The 23,759-nt window shown below is 41.2% G+C and overlaps 1 protein-coding gene across 5 annotated transcripts in view; it reads left to right on the top strand.

The window, feature by feature from the left end:
* The window catches only part of FILIP1 (filamin A interacting protein 1), a 233,184-nt gene extending 226,528 nt beyond the window's left edge, over positions 1-6,656 (top strand). For all 5 annotated transcript variants that reach the window (XM_082249666.1, XM_082249668.1, XM_082249665.1 and 2 more), the window contains one exon: positions 6,046-6,656. Coding sequence is in view for 1 of the 5 variants with exons in the window: in XM_082249668.1 (XP_082105794.1) it covers positions 6,046-6,086 (41 nt within the window). In the remaining 4 variants the exon portion in view is untranslated. The remainder of the gene's footprint in view (positions 1-6,045) is intronic.
* Positions 6,657-23,759: the final 17,103 nt, after the last annotated feature.

The following is a 23,759-nucleotide window of genomic DNA, read 5'->3' as shown; positions in this document are numbered from 1 at the left end:
TTGTAGCTAAAAAGTCATTGAATTTGTTGCTTTTAAGCAGATTTGTTGTTTTACAGTATAGAAATGTTTATAGCAAATGGATCTGTAGTGCAGCATGTGTTGACCTGCATGCCAGGTGCTATGAAGGGATATGATTTTCCCATGTGGCATGCATTTGCCTGTGTACTGCATTGCTCTCTAGTTACATGTGATCTGCATGATTAGCATAGCAACATTCCGTTTACTTTCCACAAACCTATGAAATGCTGCCCTCTTCTGATTGCAAATTGCTTAAATTATCAGAACAAAGTCAAACACAGTTTCTGTTTAGTTAAAATACTTTTACAAGTGTTAAAAATCTTTTGCTATTAACTAAGAAAAAAATTATATATTTTTTTCACCTCTCTATAATTGGAAAACAAAATTACATTGTTATTTATATTTAATTCTCTTTTCACTAAATTGCAGTGCAAGTTTTGGAAAGTAAATTAATTCATGATTACAATCATTTTTTCTGTATTATAAAATTTAAGCTTGTTCCCAACAGGAATCCAATCATGATATGTTCTTTTTTAAAAGCCTCTTACACCATTTGAATTGTGTTGATCTCATTTCTGAATGTCCCTTAATCTATTTCGTAGCCAAGTTTCAGTATAGTAACATACCCCTAATAAAAGTGTGGAGACGCAACAAGGAAACAAAGGTCTCCATGCCCTCTAACCTGTCTCCTTTATATAAGTAATTAACAATTTAAATGTTTTCCACTCAGACAATCTGGATTATAGTATGCAATGCCATGTCATATCATTGTCAGCCAAATAGAATAAGTATCATTATATGGTGCTCACAATCAAACTTCTTGTTTACGTCACTCTCAATAGTTGCCTATGCTACACTTTTTGCTATGTTTGCATCCAATATGGCAAAACACTGTCTATAAAATGATTTATTTTTTAGTGTAGTAGGGGAGAATTTATTGCCATGCCAAGACTTCTAATTATTAATCCCTGGAGAAAAGAAAAGGATATATACAAATATACGTAAAAAAAATTCCTACAACCTACCGGACGTTTAGAGTTACAAAAAAAAAAAAAAAAAGCTGCTATCTGGTATAAGATGCATATATTACAAATACATTTAAATGCTGATCAACAAATCTCCCACACGTCCTGGAAGTAGTACGTCTGTACCAGGTACTGAAGCTTGCCTGACCCTTCCAGTGTCCTGCTTATTTCTATTAGTATTTAGCAGCTTATCATAGTGAAGAGCTAATAGAGCTAATAACTGTGCGGAAGGCAGAAGGAAACAACAAGCTTTATAATACACAATTGTGTCAGAGCTTTGCCTATCAGAATGGCCTTTGTGATAGTGCTGAGTCTTACAGCGTTTGGTGTCACCCAGGATTCTTACCCATGCAGGTTGAAGGCCTCTAGGATTTTTCTTCATTAGAAGAAAACAGGCATTTCATTTTTTCCTGGAGTGGTAAACCCTGGTATAGGTGCTGGAGCCCAGAGGTTTTGTAGAATATTGGAGAGGATGAAGTCTCCAGCCCTGTGTTTTGTCACGGTGTTAGGGGAATTTGATGTCACCCTGGAGTCTAACCCATGCAGGCTGAAGGGCTCTGGGGTGTGTGTCTCATTAGAAAAATGGCATTTCATTTTGTTCCTGGATTGGTAAATCCTGGTATGGGTGGTGTAACCCATGAACTTTTTCATCCCCCTCAGGATAAAACTGTCAGCCCTGGGTCCATGTTTTCCTAGAAATTAGAGACGTGATAGTGCAAATATGCACAGCCCTTTTAAAATAGGGGCTGTAGGACCAGCAGGTGGACTGATATATTCAATTCTGAGTGCCAATTTAGCCCAAAGTGGGCTGCTTTATAGCCAGGAAGTGTTCTTACTTTTGAATGCTATACGTAGCTGAACCTCTGTGTGGGAATCCTGCTGCAAGGAACCTTTACTTTTTAAATAACAGAGGGCAGTGAAGCCCTGAAACTTACTCCAGTGGCTGGACTAAAGTTGATCAAAAAGCTGCTAAACCAGTGTGAAGGCTTCTTTGGCAGGCCCTTTCAAATGGTTTTTTAATAACTTTCAGGAGAGTACACAGAGCCACTTAGGATGTTTCGTCATTTGCCCCTATTGGATTTTCTCAAGAACTACCTAGAGCACAAAGGACAAAATAGTGAAAAAAAGTTAACCTCAAAGCGGTTTCAGATGAGATGAGATACTCTTTGAGTGCTGTTGTCAATGCTATATTTCTTATAAAATTACTTCACCAAACTAACTATGCCATTTATTTCCACTGGGCAAGAAGAAAGCAATAGGTGAATGATGTGCTAGGCATGCACTACCCTGTAAAATAAATAACATCCTTTGATAACCATTTTCATGACCAGTGTAATTTTACTCACGACTTTAGCAGTTTTTTGTTTTCCATTCCACAGTTGGCTCCGTGCACAGTGGGGGGACGTCTTCGCTGGTTTCCGGACCTGTGGACTTTCCGGGTGTAAGACAAGTGGGCCCACAAAGTCATTTGGTCCGGCTACAAGATCAAGTTTTGCTCTTGTCCCCGGCAAGGTTTTTTCCTTTTAACTTGCGCTTGTCCCCAGACCACTTTCAGGGTCTGTTTGGGACAGTACAAGACCTGTTCCTTCAAGGGGGGATTGTCCCGGTTCTGATCTCAGAACCTTTTTTAGGGTTTTTACTCAAACCTGTTCACAATCCCAGGAAGGAAGGCAAAGTGCGTCCAATCCTGGACCTCAAGGTGCTAAACTGCTTTGTGCGGGTATAGAAGTTCAGAATGGAGTCCATTCGAACGGTGGTGGCATCCCTGCGTCAGGGGGATTTCCTCGCCTCTATCGATATCAAGGATGCCTAACTTTACATTCCAATATGTGCCAGTCACCAGCGTTTTCTCCGCTTTGCTGTGGGAGAAGAGCATTATCAGTTTGTGGCGTTACCCTTGGGTCTTGCATCTGCTCCTCGGGTCTTCACAAAAAAGTGTTAGCCCTGGTGCTAGCTTTGCTACACCAACCAGGCATTGCGGGACTAGGCTACTTGGACGATCTCCTTCTGTGAGCAGAGTCTTCCTCTGCTCTGGTGGAGAACCTGGAGATCACAATACAAACTCTGCACTGGTTCTGTCCACAAAGCTGTACTATCTGGACCTGACTCTGGACTTGGCCTTAGCCAGAGTGCTCCTTCCTCTGGACAAACTCCAGAAATTGCAGGCTGCAATTCACCTCCTGCTGTCTAACATATGGTCATACCTCCAGTGCAGTCCACTTGCATGCGGGTGCTGGGCCTAATGGTGTCTACCTTCGAGGCGGTTCCGTTTGCACAGTTCCATACGAGATCCCTGCAAAGGGAAATTCTAAACAAATGGGACAAGGCTCCACGGTCTCTGGACAATCAGATCCGGCTAAGTCGGGGCACGAAGAAGTCCCTGATATGGTGGTTTCATTCTCCAAGGCTCCGGTTGGGAAAATCCTTCCTCCCCTTGTATTGGACAGTGGTCACCACGGATGCCAGCCTGTCCGGCTGGGGAGGCATTCTCTGCAAGCATTCTGCCCAGGGGATCTCAACGCTGAAAGAGTCCAGACTCCTGATCAATGTCTTGGAACTCCGAGCGATCAGACTGTGTCTGGATCATTGGACGGATCGTCTCCAGAACACATTAAATCAGACAATGACATGGCCATGGCTTACGCTAATCACCAAGAGGGCACAAGAAGTGTCCCGGTGGCTCTGGAGGTAACCGGCATTCTAAGGTGGGTGGAACGGTTTGTAACAGCCCTCTCCGCCCTACACATTCCCGGGGTGGTAAATTGGCAGGCGGATTACCTCAGTCAGCAGGCGTTGGACCACAGGGAGTGGTCCCTTCATCCAGAGGTGTTTCATCAGCTGTATTTCAAGTGGGGTACCCCTGAGGTGGATCTGTTGGTGTCTTCGCTCAACAGAAAGGTGGAGAGGTTTGTGACTCAGTCAAGGGATCCTCTGGCAGATGCCACAGACACGCTGGTGGCCCCCGTGGGATTAGTATCGTCTGATTTATGCCTTCCCTCCTCTCAAGCTTCTGCCAAGACTTCTATGCAGAATCAAGGCAGAAGGGATTCTGGTTATCTTAGTGGCTCTGGACTGGCTTTGCCGGGCTTGGTATGCTGATCTTGTGCGGCTAGTTGCTGACGTTCCTTGGCAGCTTCCTCTCAGGGAGGATCTGCTGTCCCAAGAACCAATCTCCCATCCTGTTTTACAGTCGCTGGCTTTGACAGCTTGGTTGTTAAACGCCAGGTGCTGAAGGATAGGGGTTTATCTGAGTCGGTAATTCCTACACCGTTAAAGCTAGGAAATCTACCTTTAGGAAGATCTACCATCGTACATGGAAGATGTACATTGCGTGGTGTGAGTCTCTTGGGGCTCTTCCTTGCTCCTTTGCGGTGGCTCGGATCTTGACCTTCCTTCAACCATAAAGGGCCAGGTGTCGGCTTTGGCGGTCTTCTTCCAACGATCTTTTGCCACACACTCCCTGGTGCGTACCTTTCTTCAGGGTGTCCGACATTTGGTTCCTCCAGTGTGGGCTTCGTTGCCACCTTGGGATGTTAATTTGGTGTTTTCAGCTCTACAGAAGCCTCCCTTTGAAAATATTTCAGAGATTCCTCTGCTTACGCTGTTCCAGAAGGTGGCCTTTTTAGGGGCTCACCCCTCTGCGTGCAGGGTGTCAGAAATGGCGGTGTTATCCTGTTGCTCACCTTATCTGGTGATTTACAGGGATAAGGTGGTTCTTCGCCCCCGTCTGTCGTTCCTACCAAAGGTTGTCTCTGATTTTCATTTGAATGAAAAAATTATGTTGCCTTCCCTGTGTCCCAGGCCTAAACATCCGAAGGAAATTGTCTTGCATGCCTTGGATGTGGGCCGGGCAATTAGGGTGTACCTGGCAGCTACGGAGTCTTTCAGGAAGTCAGACTTTCTCTCTTTGTGCTCACGGATTGACCTCGAAAAGGGTTGTCCGCTTCCTTTGCGACCATTTCCAGATGGATCAGACAGATTGTGGTTCAGGCCTATTCCATCAGGGGTCAGGTTCCTCCTTTCCTTGTCAAGGCGCACTCTACTAGGGCGCTTAGTGCCTCCTGGGCTTTCAGTCATCAGGCTTCAGTGACTCAGGTTTGCATGGCGGCCTCCTGGTCATCAGTGCACATTTTTACAAAGTTTTATGAAGTGGATGTGTTGGCATCTGCGGATGCTTCTTTTGGGCGCAAGGTTTTGCAGGCTGCTGTGTAAGAGGACCTGATCCTCTTTGAGGTTGTGTTTTTTTTAGGTGGCCTTCAGTTGTTTGGTTGAGCTTCTGTTGCCTGGTTGGCTAATGTTTAGCCTTTTTTGTTGTTCCCACCCATCATGTTTAACACTGCTTTGGAATGTCCCAATGGTTATGACTATCAGGAGCTGTGTCTGTCAATGAACGAAAGAGAAAATGGGATTTTTGACTTACCGTAAAATCCATTTCTCTGATGTAAGTTGATGGACACAGCACCCATCTCTCTGTGGAGTTATAATTCTCCTGACACTGCTTGTAACAAAACTGAGTGGCTATAGCCGAGAGAGGGAGTATACCCCATGGAACTTCCCATGGGTGTATCTAGAATTCTTTTCTGCCTAGTGTCCTACTCCTGTAGGGGGCAGTGTAACCCAATGGTTATGAATATCAGGAGCTGTGTCCATTTATAAACATCAGAGAAATGAATTTTTTACGGTAAGTCAAAAATCCAATTTTTGGAAGAAAGTTGGGCTTTAAGCAGATGTTTATGGTGTTGATGTGGCGAGCTATATGAGCACTTCCTTGTGAAGTGACAACAGCCTGGTATATATGTTTAACTAGTGCCCCATGAGACACCCTGTCTCTTAGGGTCCGTGGCTCCTTCTTGCACAGCACAGCAGAAAATATTAGACATGTGTATGTAAACTAAGAACACCCAAAAAGCAAAATTTGTCTTGTTCAGATTATTAGGACCAGCTTGCTCACATTTAACTGTTCCATAAGAAATTTAAAGCAAACCAATTTTTTCTTTTCCAGAGAGCATTGTTATCCATCAGGTACGCATGAACACTAGATGACATATATGTGGGAACATGAATCGATGCACTTCTACTGAACTCAACCTCTCATGGATGTTTTCTGGGATGTTCAACAAGATATTGATTACTGACTATGCTACTGACACAATAAAGAAAATATGTCTTTTTTTTAATATTTGGGAAAAAATATCCTGAACCTGCAGAATTTTGTGGAAAGTAATTTTTAAAGAAATTATTTCTTGATGAGAATTTTAACTTATTTTATATTTTTCTGGATTTTTTTTTTTTTCCAAGTGGCTTTTCACAAATATTGTATTTTTCATATTAAAATGCCTTTGACATTTGTCTACCAAAATAGAATGCTATAATCTGAAATAATTATTTAAAAGGAGCACCTTTATGTGTGCAGGTTTAAATAATGAAGGAGTAAATGTGGTTCAAATAAAAAATGTAAATGTAAGTATGTGTAAGTAAGCAAATGTTTGGTGTTTGCATGGGAATTTGATTATCCTATATATATTTATTACAAGAGGTAAGACTGAAAGTTTTAATTACCATCACTGTGCAACTGTGCTTAAAGCCATAGAACAGATAGGAATATTACACCCAGCACAAATGTTTTAATGTGCACACTACAGATATTTACTTTGGCACAAGTAGAGATGTTGTGACCAGTGCGACAGATTTGGGGTGCTGTACAGTTTATAATGTCCTGTATTCTATAAAAAAATTATTTCCAAGTGGAAAAAGTTGAATTCACAAAAATTATATTAAAATGATGAAACAAGAGGAAAACTACCAAATCCTAAATTATTAGTGCCTTAAATTGTATCTTAACCTCAAAACATAAGATTAAATACACTGCTCAAAAAAATTAAAGGAACACTTTTTAGTCAGAGTATAGCATCAAGTCAAATAAACTCCTGGGATATTGATCAGGTCAGTTAAGAAGCGGGGGTTGGTAATCAGTTTTAGCTGCTTTGGTGTTAATGAAATTAACAGATGCACTAGATGGGCAACAATAAGACAACCTCCAAAAACAGACATGGTTTTACAGGTGGAGGCCACTGACATTTTTTTTCCCCTAATCATCTTTTCTGACTGTTTTTCACTAGTTTTGCATTCGGTTAGGGTCAGTGTTACTACTGGTAGCATGAGGTAATACCTGGATCATATAGAGGTTGCACAGGCAGTCCAACTCCTCCAGGATGGCACATCAATACGTGCCATTACCAAAAGGTTTGCTGTGTCTCTCAGCACAGTCTGGAGAGCATGGAGGAGATTCCAGGAGACAGGCAGTTACTTTAGCAGAGGTGGACAGGGCCATAAAAGGTCCTTAACCCATCAGCAGGACTGGTATCTGCTCCTTTGTGCAAGGAGGAACAGGATAAGCACTGCAAAGAGCCCTACAAAATGACCTCCACTGGTGTAAATGTCTCTGACCAAACAATCAGAAACAGACTTCATCAGGGTGGCCTGAGGGCCCGACATCCTCTATTGGGCCCTGTGCTCACTGCCCGACACAGTGGAGCTCGATTGGCATTTGCCATTGGACACCAAAATTGGCAGGTCCACCACTGATGCCCTGTGGTTTTCACAGATGAGAGCAGGTTCACCCTGAGCACATGTGACAGATGTGAAAGGTTCTGGAGTAACCGTGGAGAATGTTATGCTGCCTGTAATATCGTTCAGCATGACCAGTTTGGTGGTGGGTCAGTGGTCTGGGTAGGCATATCCATGGAGGGACACACAGACCTCTACAGGCTAGACTATGGCACCCTGACTTCCATTAGGTATTGGGATGAAATCCTTGGACCCATTGTCAGACCCTACACTGGTGCAGTGGGTCCTGTGTTTCTCCTGGTGCACGACAATGTCCGCCCTTTTGTGGGGAGAGTATGCAGCCAGTTCCTGGAGGATGAAAGAATAGATACCATTAAATGGCCCCACACTCGCCTGACCTAAATCCAATAGAAAGCCTCTGGGACATTATGTTTCGATCCATTCAACGCAGCTAGGTTGTATCTCAGTCTGTTCAAGAGCTCAGTGATGCCCTGGTCCAGATTTGGGAGGAAGTTCACCCCAGGACACCATCTGCCATCTAATTAGGAGCATTCCCCAAAGTTGTCAGGTATGCATACAAGCATGTGGGGGGCCATACAAACTACTGAGTACCATTTTGAGTTGCTGCAATGAAGTTTCAGCAAAATGGACTAGCCTGCTGCATAATTTTTTCACTTTGATTTTCGGGGTGTCTTTGAATTCAGCCCCGTGTAGGTTGATCATTTTCATTTCCATCAAACAATGTGGCATCCTTTTGTTCCTAAAACTTTGCCCAGTCCATATCAGTATAGATATCCAGCATGATCATTTTCCCCATTGAGATCTAATGTGTTTTCAAAGTGTTCCTATAATTTTTTTGAGCAGTGTATATTACAACTTACCAATCCTTAAATGTGATGGCTGCATCTTTTTTTAGGCTTTTTTTTCCCCTTCATTTTCACCTGGCCTGTGAGCTAGCCTGTGGCACACATCCTGTTTTAGAGTTGATCCTCTCTATGGAGGAGCAAAATAGCAAAGCTTGGACAGCAGCATTGTCACAATGTGGAGAAGGTTTAGCAGATTTAGATTGAGTAACAAATTAAAGTCAAACTCCAGCTGATACTATTTTAAACAGTTACAGCAACTTTGTTTCATCCTTTTGGGATAAAAGTTTTACATAAACTAAAGCCAGTTATCCTAAGCACCCCTGCCAGTATTAAATTGGCTCAATTCTGACTGCCACTATTGCTGGAAAGCTTGTTTTTTTTTTTAAAGGAATTTGAAAAATAACAGACCTACTAGCATGATCAACAGATAAAAATAATGGAAAAAAAAGTATTTAAAAAAAAAACAAATGCAGCAACCAAAACTAAGAATTACTGTAGTAAGCTGCAATACAATAATACCTTGGTTTGCGAGTAACCTGGTTTACTCTTTTGAAAGAGTAGCAACTTCTTGATATACGAGTAGTATAGTACAGAATAAGCATGCCATCCCCTCTGTTACATATCATTATGTGTCCCTGTGCCTGTACTGTATATAAAAGATGCTGATTTCTACTGTTTCAGAGTTTGTTTATGTAACTCCTCGTCTCTCTGCTCTCCCCGGCGGGCGGGGCCGATCACTCCCGCTGACATCATACGGGGAGAAGGGGAGGAGAGTTGCAGTGAGCCGAGGAGTCACACGAGTGGCGGCAGACACTCTGATACAGTATAAATTGGCATCTTTATATACAGTACAGACAAAGAGACACATAATGCTATTTAACCACTTGCCGACTGCGCACAGTATATTTACTGCGGCAGTCAGCCCCGGCCAGGCAGAGTGACGTAGGTCTACGCCGCTCGCCTGTCACTGGGTTTTGAGCCAATAGCGGGCGAGCGCGCACCCGCCGAGGCTCGTTCACAGAGGAGTGCGGGCGTGTGTCCGCCGGTCACACTACGATCGTCGGTACAGCGGGAGAAAGGCAGGCGGCTTATGTAAACAAGCTGCCTGTCATTCTCCCCTGTGTAAAAATGGAGATCAGACGGTTCTACTATGTAGAACCCTTGATCTCTGTTTTTACAATAGTAGACCTGTCCCACTACAGTTAGAAACACGCCCCTAGGACACACTTAACCCCTCCCTCTCCAATACAGTTAACCCCTTCCCTGCCAGTGTCATTTTTGCAGTAACAGTGCATATGTATAGCACTGATTACTGCAGTAATGTCACTGGTACCCCCAAAAGTGTCAAAAATGTCAGTCAATGGTCCCATCTGTCCGCCCCAATGTCGCAGTACCGCAAAAAAAATCGCAGATCGCCGCCATTACTCGTTAAAAAAAACCACCAAAAATGACAAAAATCTTTCCCTTTGTTAGTAAACGCGATAACTTTTGTGCAAACCAATCAAAATACGCTTTTTGCGATTTTTTTTTTTACCACACATATGTAGCATAAAACAAATTGGCCGAAAATGTTAAAAAATTTTGATTTTTACATTTTTTTGGGGGAATTTCATATAAAAAAAGTGAAAAATATTGGTTATTTTTGCAAAATTTACGCTCTTTTTTTGTTTATAGCGCATGATCAAAAAATCGCACAGGTGATCAAATACCACCAAAGAAAGCTCTATTTGTGGGAAAAAAAGGACGTGAAATTCGTTTAGGTACAGCGTCGCATGACCGCGCAATTGTCCGTTAAAGTCACACAGTAAAAAATCGCAAAAAAAACCCTGGTCAGGAAGGGGGTAAAATCTTCCGGGGCTTAAGTGGTTAACAGAGGGGATGGCATGCTTATACTGTACAGTAATGTACTTTATATATGATAGCAGCATATCTTTATTTATACCAATAAATGGTTGTGGAACGAATCATCTGAGTTTCCATTATTTCTTATGGGAAAATCTGCTTTGATATATGAGTTTTACAAGCATGCTGCTCGAACGAATTATACTCGCAAAGCAAGGTATTACTGTATATTACATTTTTTCTTCTGGGTTTTGATACACTTTAAACCTGAGCCTATATAGCCTGCAAGTGCAGATTACATTTATAGTCTGATCTAATTCTAGGGGAACACTGGCCCTGAATTCCTCTTTGGTTTACACTGAAACAGCACAGAAGTATACGTGTTTCTACCACTGGCATCTATTCAATCCTTGATGTGTGTAATATACTTACATTAAAAATCCTAAGTAGTCACATTTTTTGCTAAAAGTATAACCCACCAGCACTGAAAATGAAAGGCATGCATTATTTATTACAGGTATTTTAAGTACAATCAATTTATACAGCACTTTACATCGTTCCCTGTCCTCAAAGAGATTACAATCTAATGTCCCTATCTCACACACATACTGTGGCTAATTTATACAGGAGCCAATTAACCTACTAGCATGTTTTTGGAATGTGGGAGGAAACCAGAGTACATGTAGGACAGGGAAAACTCCATGCAGGTAGTGTCCTGGTTGGGATGTGCTGCAAGGCCCAAGTGCTAAACTCTATGCCATTGTGCTGCAATTGCAAATGAAACACCCCTGCCATGTTTGGAGCAGCAATGGTGCTTATTTAACCTCTTGCCAACCGCTCACGTTGCTGCTACTGCAGCAGAGCGGCCCGGCTGGGTCCAGCGACGTAGACCCATGTCGTTGGATTCCTCCCTCTCGCGGAAGGCTCGCTCCCGCTGTGTCTAAACAGTCGGGCCAGGAGAGGAGAGTCGGGGAAAGACTGAGGAAATCCACCCGCTTGTGTAAACAAAGCAGGCGGATCTCCTCTGTGACAGGCAGGGACAGATCACAGGATTCAGCATAGCTGAACCTGCAATCTGTGTCTGTGTCACACAACCCCCTCCCCCACACACGTCAGTAAGCATGAGGCACACATTTAACCCCTTGATCACCAACAGTGTCAACCCCTTCCCTGCCAGTGTCATTATTACAGTAACTGTAGTACTGCAGTAATGTCACTGGTCCCCCCAAAAGAGTCAAAAATGTCAGTTAGGGGGTCCAATCTGTCCGCCGCAATGTCGCAGTCCCGCAAAAAAATCTCAGATCGCCGCCATTACTAGTAAAAAAATAAATAAATAATAAAAATGACAAATCTTTCCCGTAGTTAGTAAACGCGATAACTTTTGCGCAAACCAATCAAAATACGCTTATTGTGATTTTTTTTTACCAAAAATTTGTAGCAGAAAACAAATTGGCCTAAAATGTTAAAAAAAAACTTGATTTGTAAATTTTTTTTGGGTAATGTTATATATCAGAATGTGAAAAATATTGTTTTTTTTTATCAAAATTGTCGCTCTTTTTTTCAAAAATTAAAAATCGCATAGGTGCTTAAATACCAGCAAAAGAAAGCTCTATTTGTGGGGAAAAAAATGGACATAAATGTAATTTGGGTACAGCGTTGCAAATTGCCTGTTAAAGTAACGCAATGCCGAATCGCAAAATATGGTCTGGTCAGGAATGGGGTAAAATCTTCCGGTCTTAAAGCGGTTAAAAATACGCTCATTGGGAATTTTTTTGTCAAAGACATGTAGCTAAATACATTTTGGCCTAAATATATGACAAAAATTGAATATAGTGGATATTTTTCAACTGTCAAAGTAGAAAATGTCAATTTTTTTCGCAAAATTTTCACTCTTTTTTTTATTAATATCGCAAAAATGAAAAGCGCAGAGGTGATCAAATACCACCAAATGAAAGCTCTGTTTGTGGGAAAAAAAGGACGTAAATTTAGTTTGGGTACAGCATTGCATCACCACGCAATTGTCAGCTAAAGTCGCGCAGTGCCAAGTTGAAAAAAAGTGGCCTGGACGTTAAGCAGGAAAATCCTCCAGTCTTAAAGCGGTTAATGGTGTCACTGCTGACTTAATTCTGTTGCGTGCATAACCTGTACACTATATATCACACATTGTGCTTTCTTGTTAAAGCTGGCCTCCAGGCAAGCAGCTAAACACAAACTTCAAATACATGCATAGTATTTATTTTAACTACCAAATGATTTGAAAGTATGCTCAGCCAGTATTATGATCCAAGGATCAACATTGAGATGAAGGAGCAGCAGCAGCACACTGATGAAGTCATGAATATGTTCTCTCCTTTTGTCTGCATGTTCAATGTCAGCAAATTTTAGCTGCTGCAGAGCTTAGTTGCTTCTATTTGCTGCCGTTCTCTCATCCAGTCTGAGGGATTCTACAAAGGGGATCAAAGTAGGGATCGACCGATTACCGGCAATGCCGATATATCGGGGACCGATATGCACTTTCCCCGATATATCAGAATTGGCCCTTGAGGTTACAGATATTGCCGATATTCCAGGAAAGTGCTGTACCGGAGTGATGCCTGCAGCTAGTACCGGCGTCCATAGCCGACAGTCGGCTGTCTTTTAATGACATCCGATGTGGCTGAGAAGCCGCTCAGCTGTCATTACAAGGAGCAGGATGGGACGTCCCCCCCCCCTCCTGCCACCTTCCGCGGCTTGCCCGGCTCTCCGGTCCCACTGGGAGACCCGGGCATCCTACCTCCACGGCCGCCGAAGAGAAGACTCGATCAAAGGCGCATTTGGCTCTGGTCGGGTCTCCGTGTAAAAACCCAGAAGTGATGTCATGACATCCCTTCCAGGTATTTGGTGCCAGATTCAAAAAAATTACAGCATTCAAAACAGCCAAACTTGGCTGTTTTGAATGCTTTTAAGTGCAGAGGAGGGGTATGGGGTCTTTTAGACCCCCAGATCCCTTCACAACAGTACCTGTGATAAATAAAAAATAAAAGAAAAATATTTTTTTAAATATCCAAAAATATCGGCCAATACCGATATCCAATGACCAAAATATTGGTATCAGCACTAAAAAAAGCGAAATCGGTGGATCACTAGATCAAAGAGGCTCATACGTAGCAATTTAGGCATTTATTCTGGGTCTTTATATATCTTTTAATGAATGCATAACTGAATTACAGTTTCATCAATATGGGCCTGTAGTTCAATATTAAAAACTGGTTGCTCACAGGATATTACACCAACTAAAAATATTTTCAGCCATCCTAACATATGCCAGAATTTTTATAACCAACATGCTGTTATTTATCATATCAGCTACCACGCATAAGGTTAATAGGAGCACATGCTGCAAAACTTTCTGTTTTGAGAGTTGTAGTAGTTAGGCACTTACAGCCACATCTGTACCTAGAAGTTTTATTGTTTCACGGTATTTATGACTTTCTATATTGAGCCATGATTTACAGTGTGGTGTGTGTTTGTGTGTACATAAGACACTATATAGTTCTACTTGTACAAGTGTATGTGAGTAACTGTCTAAAACCGACAGATTTCTTCTAGCACATCCTAAAGCATAAGGTTTATTTTTAACACTGTTTTCTGCTATAACACCTTTCTTCATACTGAACAATTATAAAATAGGCCTTTAAATTTTAGGCGAGCAAAGGATTCTTTTTATTTTTTCCAAAACAAAGGATTCTGACTCCTCCGATCTCCAGGTAAGTCACTGTGTGGCCTAGAATCTGATGGGATTGTTCAAATTTAAAACTGATATAATATTTTAAAGCTCATCTCCATTTTTTTTTATTTTTGGATAAATCCCCCCCTAAAAAGATTTCACATACTTCCTGTCCCAAACACAAGGGGGTTGATTTACAATAACTGGGGAGTGCAAAATCACGTCTGCATAGAAACCAATTAGCTTCCAGGTTTTGTCAAAGCTTAAAGTGATATTAAAGGCAAAATTTTTGGGGGGGTACCCAAGCAGGCATGCTCCTGAGCCGCTGCTCTGTGTTGATTCAGACATGGAGTTGTGGCTCAGGTACCACCCCCTCTCTCTCCTCAAAGGCTCACTGGCTGTGATTGACAGCAGCAGGAACCAATGGCTTCCACTGCTGTCTCAGCTAATGAGGTGGGAGAGTCCCCAGAGAACTGATGCTTCTGTGCACATCGCTAGATCGAGAGGGAGCTCATGTAAGTATTGGGGGGGGGGGGGGCTGCTGCACACAGAAGTTTTTTTTATTTTCATGCATAGAATGCACAAAGGTAAAAAATCTTTAGCCTTTAGAACCACTTTAATTGAATAAACAGAAGTTAGAAGCTGACTGACTACAATGCACAGCTGCATCAGACTTTGCACTCCGTTCTAGTAAATCAACCCCTTTGTTTTTTTTTTGCCCCAGCGAAACGATCTCCCTTATTTCTTCTACTGGTGTCACAGAAACAGGATGTGGGATCTCTCCAATAGGTCACAGACTGCAATAAAAATCCAACACAAGTTCTAACTGCTCCCTAGATTTGGGCTTTGAATATTTTAAAATTATAAAGTATGTGTTTCCAAATAGTTCTAGACAATGAAAGTTGTTCTATTTCATGTCTTACTGTGAATTGTAAGGGTTGTTGATGAGCTTTTGTTTACTTCAAATGAGTTTTTCACACACACGCAAGTCTATTGGAATGTAAATCCGCTTGAAGCCTTTCAGATGCACTTGTCAGTAAATTCTGAATGACCTCAGAAGTGCCTCATTGACATGAACCCAAGCCTATCGACACAGTCCCTATTGCTTATGAAAAAACACAGATAGTGATAAAATATATATTTGAATTTATTTTAGCAGAGGAAGAAAATAAACCTGTATGTTAATTATGATTATATTTTATAAACTGAAGTAAGGTAATGGTATGTATGAGACATAAAAGCCAAAGGTATGTGTTTGGTGTTCACTAATGAATGTGACATGAAAAGTGCACTATTTATTGCCACTATGCAATTAAGATAAGCAAGTATTAATGCATTATTGCAAGTTTTTGAAAGAAAGAGGCTTCAGATGTTTATATGGAGCAGATCTTCAAAGAAAAATGTCTAAATTGAGCAAATATCTAATGAAAGATGTCTAAATATAGTAGCTCTTGGATGGCAGGTGACTAAGTTGAGCATCTCTTGGATGTCACATTTCTAAATAGAGCTGAAATTGAATCACAGATGCCTATATAACGATTACCCTGAAATGTAGATGTGTAAATAGCTCACTGCTACCGGCAATCAATATGGTTGTGGAGAAAATGTAAACTATCGTCTATTCTGGTTGTTCTGTAAGCAGATAATTATAAACCAATACACATGTACAGTTTGTACACATCTTTATTCTCTGTTGTTTTCAATTTTTGTTTGAGGCATTAATCTATAATAAACTGCCCTCTGTAATTTACTGATGAATTTGTTTATGTATTTAACATCTGTACATATATGACATGTGTAATAGTGTGGTTGTATATACATCTATACTGTACATATATATATATATATATATATATATATATATATATATATATATATATATATTTTTTTTTGTTATTTTTATTCAGTTTTCAATGAGTAGAGGTGTATAAAACAGAGCATCGGGGCATTCCCTGACTCAAATAGGTACAAATCAATAACTAAAAGTGCAGTTAGAAAAACAAAAACCAACAATTAAACCTATAAACCGGTACCACCAGACAGGAGTGAGAAGGCAACTTAGAATAAAGCTAACAGTAGTAACACTTCCATGAACAAAGTAAATACTGGAAGGAAGGAGGACAACCAGCAGTCAGAAGTTCTAAACATTAGTCAACGCCCCCAACAGAGGAGAAGTACCTTTACAAATAATGATACCAAATAGACATCTAAAATTACTGCATTTTGTTTGTGATGGGGGAATCCTTGGTTAAGCCTTGTTAAGAAAGATTCCCCTACCCCTGGAAGTGGTAGGAGAATCTATCCAAATACTCCACACTTTATTAAATTTAGTAGGACAACCTCTAGAAATAGAGTGGCTTTATACAGCGGTATAGATGAGTTTACAAGAGATTTCCAAAATATGAAAGCGGGTGCTTCAGACGACCTTCATTTTAACACTATTGCCTTTATAGCATAGAACAAGACCAAACTGAGGAAAATCTTGGTTGCTCGATGGTAGGCTATAGCCAGGGGGATAGGAATTATGGGTAAGGTAGACATAAACTGAGTAAACTCTTCACAGAAACTTTGAATTTCAGGGCATGTCCACAACATATGTTAAAGTGAAGGTCAGCACTAACACCAGCACATCTCTAACAGTGGGGATACACTCCAGGACAGATCCATTCAATTCTTGGGGTGTTAGGTAGGCACTATGCAGTAATTTAAACTGGATGAGCCGATCCCCAACACCTACTTACTGAAGGAGGGGAATTCCCATATTTTCTTTTCAGTTTTCCCCATCCATATCTTGAACATCCACCTGCCACTTGGAATCAAGTCTCTCCAGGCCAACATGGGACAAAGGTAGAAGTGCCTCATAGATATGGGATAAAGGCTTTACCAAGGATTCCTCTTGCAGTAATGATTCCAACTTCAAATATGAAATATTCAATAGCGCAGATCCAAATTAAGAAGAGAAGGCATAGAGGAGTTGAAGATACCTGAAGAAGTGGGAGTTAGGAAGCCCAAATTGGAATTTCAATTTGTTGAAAGGAAGCAAGGCACCCATTTCACAAAATTTGGTCAAGAGTTTTTATACCCCTGGAAGCCCATACCACTGGATTGGGAATGGATTGTAATTCCTGGAGAACTGGGTTAGGAGACATAGCAGAGACATTAGGACATTTAAAAATCAACTGGTGCCATGCCGGAACCACTGATTTCATGGAGGTCATGAGGGAGAATAGTGCTCGGGTACCCCTGTAAAGAAGATTCCTCAACGATTCATAGGAGTCTAGGTAGGCCGCTTTAAGGACTACTGAGGCATTAGAGTCATCAGAAATTACCCAACTAAGGGCATGCATAAGTAGGGCAGCAAAAAAAAAACAAAAAAAAAAACCTGGAAATCAGGACAAGCTAGGCCCCCATGTGACCATGGTCTACTGAGAATGAATTTGCTAAATCTAGGGGTACTGGACTTCCACAAATAGGAGGCAATCATAGAGTCAAGTTGTCCAAAAAATGCTTTTGGTATCCAGACAGAGGAATAGTGCAAGATCAATAATAGGATAGGGATCATTTTCATTTTAAGCAAATTGATTCTGCCATTAAGCGAAAGAGGCAGATTGCCCCACACTTTAGTCTAAGCTTAATAGTAGCCATCAGGGGATACAAATTAAGTTTACAAAACTCAGGCACATATGGGGTAATAGTGATACCGAGATAACATAGGGAAAAAGTCCAGGTCATGGGAAGGGAGAGGTCAGCCGCCTTACGGGCCTCCAGATTAATAGGTAGAGTGAGGAATTTTTCGTTGTTTATATATTTGAAGTGTTTTTTTTAAATGCAGCCTAAGGCTGTGCAAACACATCAGACATTGTGTGAATACTGTATATGCTGTAATCCAAACACAAGCATGTTTAGAACCAGTTTACAGTAGATGAGCAGAAGTGAAATTAAGGTTTCCAGCCTCTGGAAAATGCACCCGAAAAAAAAAAAAAAACCTTCCAAACAAAAGGCTTCAGTTCCCTTCGTAATAAAAGTATACAACAGGCTTGACATATGAAAAGCATAGGAAGGATGTTGCCTGGAATAAATGCTTACATATTCTACCTACGCTAGAGAACAAAACAATGGGGTTGATTTACTAAAAGCAAATAGGCAGTTAACTTTGCAAAGGAATTTTCTACAGAGCTTAGCATAACTGGTGAAGATTCACTTTGCAAGCTGAACGGCCTATTCGCCTTTAGTAAATTAACCCCAATAACACTTACATATTGTGTTACCACTTGTTTTCATAAGTGACTCTGATAAGGCTTAGCTACACATAAAACTTTCAGTAGCTAAATAGCATGCGATTACTTCTTGTTGACAAGGACCTTGTTTTAACCACACTGAAATCAACGTTCTTCTGAGGATAGCCTGATTTCAATATAAAATAGTAGAGATACAGTAGTGACTTGCAGTCCACCATAAAAAACAAGGACATAGCATAGCAGTAAATCTTCATGAAAGCTATTCGGAATCTAAAGACAAAGTGAGAACATTGTCTCTGCATGCATAGCCAGAGCCAGGCTGCCTGCCATCCTTCAGAGAGTTGTCCAGGGATGTTTCCACTTTTACCATCCTGTTTATGTTTACATAGATAGCTCTAACTAGCATTTATCCACAACGATATATGAAAACAGTCCAAAAAACAATAAACCAGGACTCACCAACTCTAGTTGTTGAGGGTTGCATATATTGGAGGCAAGGAAACACTGTACATAGTAAACGTATTCCTAATTCTTTACTGCAGTTGAAGTAGAGAAGACGTAGTCATGAAACCATACACTGCTCAAGTTCTTACTGGGCCATCAGTTCCTCTGCATTCCCTAGATACCAGTTTTCTGTTGCTAAGACAATTACAAAATGGCAAAGATTATCATACAGTTGGCAAATATCTTTTTATATTACGTTGTACTGTTGCAAACCTGAAAAAAAGCATCTAGGTGTTTGGTGCTACTCCGCACTCTTTATCAAAGAAAAAGTAAAGGCATTTGAACAGCACTATACCAGACCATGCCCTTGTATGCCCATTCAGTAGTCTCCAGTTTTTGACTTTCGTTTTGAGCCAATGATCTAAGGCAGTGTTTCTCAACTTTTATTCAGTGAAGGCACCCTTTAAAATTCTGTACAATCTCAAGTTACCCCATTCTAAAATATAAAAAATTAAACTAATAATTTTACAGAATGCAGCACGTAGAAGGTTGTAATAGTGAACAATTAAACCTGTGGCTTTGTGTAAATGAAAGACAGGCTTGATCTATGTATATAACTTTTAGGCATTTTTCTCAAGGCACCCCTGAAGAAACCTGAGGGCGCTTCAGGGTACGTAGATGCCATCCCACTATGCTAACCTCGCTCCTGTGTATCTCAAGTTTACTTGATAATTATACAGAATGGGAAGAACCATTGACCTGACAAGAGTAAAAAAAATGAGGGTTATACATTCTATTATTGGTTACTGTGGGTTCGCACTCACCGACTCCCTAGCTCCCACCCTGGTGCATTTCCTAATGGGATTTTTTTATTACCTTGTTCTTGTTCTTAAAAAAACTGTATAGTCCACCCAGGTTAATGTTGTTACAACTACAGGAAACTTTCAGCTAGTCTACGTCACCTCCCCCTCTCTAACATAGGAGACTCCCTGCCCTTAGGTTAGAGTCTTTACTACATTTTAGAATTGGAGTTTGTAGGAATAGCCTTCCATCTATCCCTGGATCTCCCCCATTTAAAAGTTGATTTCCTACTATATATAATATGAATAGGGAGAAACACAAACTCTTAACACACCCATACTCTTTGCAATATAATGTATCTCCCTCACTCAAGTGCTTAAAGCTGATGTTAAGTATTTAATGAAGTTTACCACTTCCCGCATCTAGGACGTACCCGAAACTCCTCAAGACAAGCTGTTATACAGGGATCATGGCAGCAGGTGGTATAAAAAATCTGCAGCCAGAGATGGGCTTCCATGTAAAAATTATTTTAGTGGCTTTACAGCCACTTAATAACTTCTTCTACAGGGTGCGGAAGGAACCCGACCCCCCACTCCCAACATTGTTATTGTTTTCCTGTTCCACCGGGGAGTCTGGGACCGCTACACTCTTTGGGGCCAGCTGCAGACAGAAACAAGGAGACATCCATTCCTTTCCTTGTGAGGAATGAAGCCAGAAGCAATGTGTATTATGCCACTTCCAGTTTTGGTTGTTTAATGGCCAGACAGGCAGCTGATCTAACCAATCTAGGTCTGATAGGCTCCATTGGAATGCAGAGGAGAGATTAGAAGTGTTATAGACCCCCAATCTCTCAATAAAAACTACCTGTCACTGCCCATGCTATAACAAGGGATATTGTTCGTCCCTTGTGATATCAATAAAGTTGAAAGATTAAAGTTTAAAAAATTCTGTTTACTATACCCAAAAAAAAAACATACAATAAAAAAAAAAAAAAAAAGTAAAAACGCCCCTGTCACTTTATGCAAACATAGGTCTCACATGCATATGTAAATAGTGATTGCACTACACATATGAGGTATCACATGTGTGTGAAAAACACAGAATATCCGAGTGAGAGCAATAATTCTAGCACCTGAGATCACTTTTGGCTTAATATAGTGTCTCCCATGTCCGCCAGTGAGAGGCATTTTGGTGGTCAGGCCCTCTGTTTGTGATCCACTGTGGTCTTTAGCATTAGGTAAGGCATTTCCTCCCATCTATTCATGTATTCACCTTGTTACATTATATTGTCTGGATACTAATATATTGTTTATTATTATCAGAATAAGCATAGTGTGTATAATATCCTCCTGAAGAAGTGGTTTCCACCACGAAACATGTCGAGGTACACACGCCTGGAAGTTTGAAAATCCCTATTAGGATTATCATAACTGTAACTGTGCTTATCTATATGTTTATTTGTATTTTATAGCACTTTTGTGTGTGCTACAACTCTTTTTTAAAAATATTTTCTGCATAAATAATTTAAATTTTATTTTTTGTTATCCATGACTACAGTACCCATAAAGTCCTAAAAAATCTCTTCCCTTTCCTCATTCCCCTTTTCCCCCTTGGACCTCACTGGGAGGTTTGGTCCTTGTTGTTCCCTTCCCCCAAATAAAACAAATATATATATATAGCCTAAACAGCTGCAACACAAGCAATATTGTAACTGAATGTTAATAAAAATGACCTTTCCTTTTCAATCTGAACGCCCCCCCCAAAAATGTAACTTCTTCTTGTGTGATTGGCTTACTGATTTTCCCAGAAGTCTGCACTAAGATACAAGTCAGATTTCAGGCATCCCCTGGCAAACAATGCAACTGCTGACTTTTCCCTAGTTATGATATGGGCAGAACACAAAGCAACAGTTTGTAGAATTTTTTTTTAATTTCTGCCCAGCTTAACCACTTGCCGACAGCCGCAAGTACATATACTGCGGCGGTCAGCCCCTCACAGGCAAAGTGACGTACCGGTACGTCACTAGCCTGTGAGGCTCTGGGGAGCGAGCGTGCGCCGCCGGAGGCTCCTGCGCGGTCACGGACCCCCCCGCGCGTGTGAGCGGCAGACCCGCTGTCCGCCGCTCACTCACGATCGTCCGTGACAGCAGGAGAAAGGCAGGCGGCTAATGTAAACAAGCCGCCTGTCATTCTCCCCTGTGTAGGAACAGTGATCATACGGTTCTACTATGTAGGACCGTTGATCTCTGTTCTTACACCTCAAGCCACAGCCAATCACAGTTAGAATCACGCCCCTAGGGACACACACAGCCCCTCCCTCTCAAATAAAGTTAACCCCTTCACTACCAGTGTCATTTTACAGTAACAGTGCATATGTATAGCACTGATTACTGCAGTAACGTCACTGGTAACCCCAAAAGTGTCAAAAATGTCAGTCAAGGGTCCGATCTGTCCGCCCCAATGTCGCAGTACCATAAAAAAAATCGCAGATCGCCGCCATTACGCGTTAAAAAAAAAACAACAAAAATGACAAAAATCTTTCCCTTTGTTAGTAACTTTTGCGCAAACCAATCAAAATACGCTTTTTACGATTTTTTTTACCAAACATATGTAGCATAAAACAAATTGGCCGAAAATGTTAAAAAAGTTTGATTTTTACCTTTTTTTTTTGGGGAATTTCATATAAAAAAATGTGAAAAATATAGTTATTTTTGCAAAATTGACGCTCTTTTTTTGTTTATAGCGCATGATCAAAAAATCGCACAGGTGATCAAATACCACCAAAAGAAAGCTCTGTTTGTGGGAAAAAAAGGACGTCAAATTCGTTTAGGTACAGCGTCGCAGGACCGGGCAATTGTCCGTTAAAGTCACGCAGTGCCAAATCGCAAAAGTGCAAGGGCTTAAGTGGTTAAGAAAGGGAGTCAGGCTAAAATAACAGCAGCAACCAGACTAGAGCCTAGCACTAACCACAATGACTGAGAAGAACATATGATGGAATGAAACCAAATTTTACATTCATAAGGATGAAATTGGAACTATGTTAGCATATAAGTTATCCCCTAAAGCTAGAGGCTTTGCAACTCTGAAAATTCGGTGTCCAAGTGGCACCCATTCCCAAATAGCCTGGGAAAGGCTGCTTTGTGCACTGAAACATGCTGGAACAGGAAGGGGCCATTCTCAAACTGTTCCCACAAAGTTGGGAGCGTGAAATTGTCCAAAATGTCTTGTTATGCTGACGCCTTAAGAGTTACCTTCACTGGAACTAAGGTAAGGTGACCAAATTTTTAAAATGAAATCCGGGGACATATATATATATATATATATATATATATTTTTTTTTTTAATGGCAAATGATAAACTATTGTATAAGCATAATTTATAAAAAATTATATATGCAGTGTATGTAGTATGTGTTTATGGAATGATTGTATGACATATATGTTATTTCTCACATTTCGTCCATGAGATAAATAAAAGATACTTAGAATTTGTTTGGAATATGACTACCAAATGCTAAGAAGATAAGATAAAGAAAAAAATTTTCAACGTATATTTTGTATTTTATACTTACCAAAGAAGCGCAGAGTTACACTATGTACAGAATTCAGGGGTGCGCTATGTGCAGAGTACAGGGCTGCACCCAGAGATGGTTTGAATCTTAAAGCGGAGTTCCACCCAAAAGTGGAACTTCCGCTTTAGGGAGTCCTGACCCCCCGACATGCCACATTTGGCATGTCATTTTTTGGGGGGGGGAGCGGGTACCTAGTTTTGACAGGTACCCGCTCCCACTTCCGCTCGGAGCGCCGCGGCGCCCTGAGCGGAAGTTCTCCTCTCCCCCTCCCTCCCTGCAATCTTCTGGGACACGTCAGAGGTCCCAGAAGATTGCCTGCCAATCACGGCGCGCAGCGCGACTCGCGCATGCGCAGTGGGTACCCGGCTGTGAAGCCGCAAACTGTAACAGCCGGGTGCCCACAGCAGTGATGCCGGCGCCGTGGGAGAGGATCGAGGCTTCCGGCGGCCGCATCGCTGGACCGTTGGACAGGTGAGTAAATGGCTGGAACTCCGCTTTAAGTTGTCCCTGCTAAACCAGGCAAGATTCTAATCATCTATTGCTTGCTTAACTGACTAACTGACACTGACATCAACAGTGACACTAATATAATGATCAGCTAAGGGAGAGGAGTGCAGAGTATATGGCAGTAGGTAGTATGTGCATAAGAAGAGTGTAGAGTATATGGTGGTGGGTTGTATGT

This window comes from Pelophylax lessonae (assembly GCF_965119305.1).
Source record: "Pelophylax lessonae genome assembly, chromosome: 3".
Taxonomy (NCBI): Eukaryota; Metazoa; Chordata; class Amphibia; order Anura; family Ranidae; genus Pelophylax; species Pelophylax lessonae.
The sequence above is the reverse complement of the archived record's forward strand: the minus strand, read 5'-3'. Positions and strand labels throughout refer to the sequence as shown.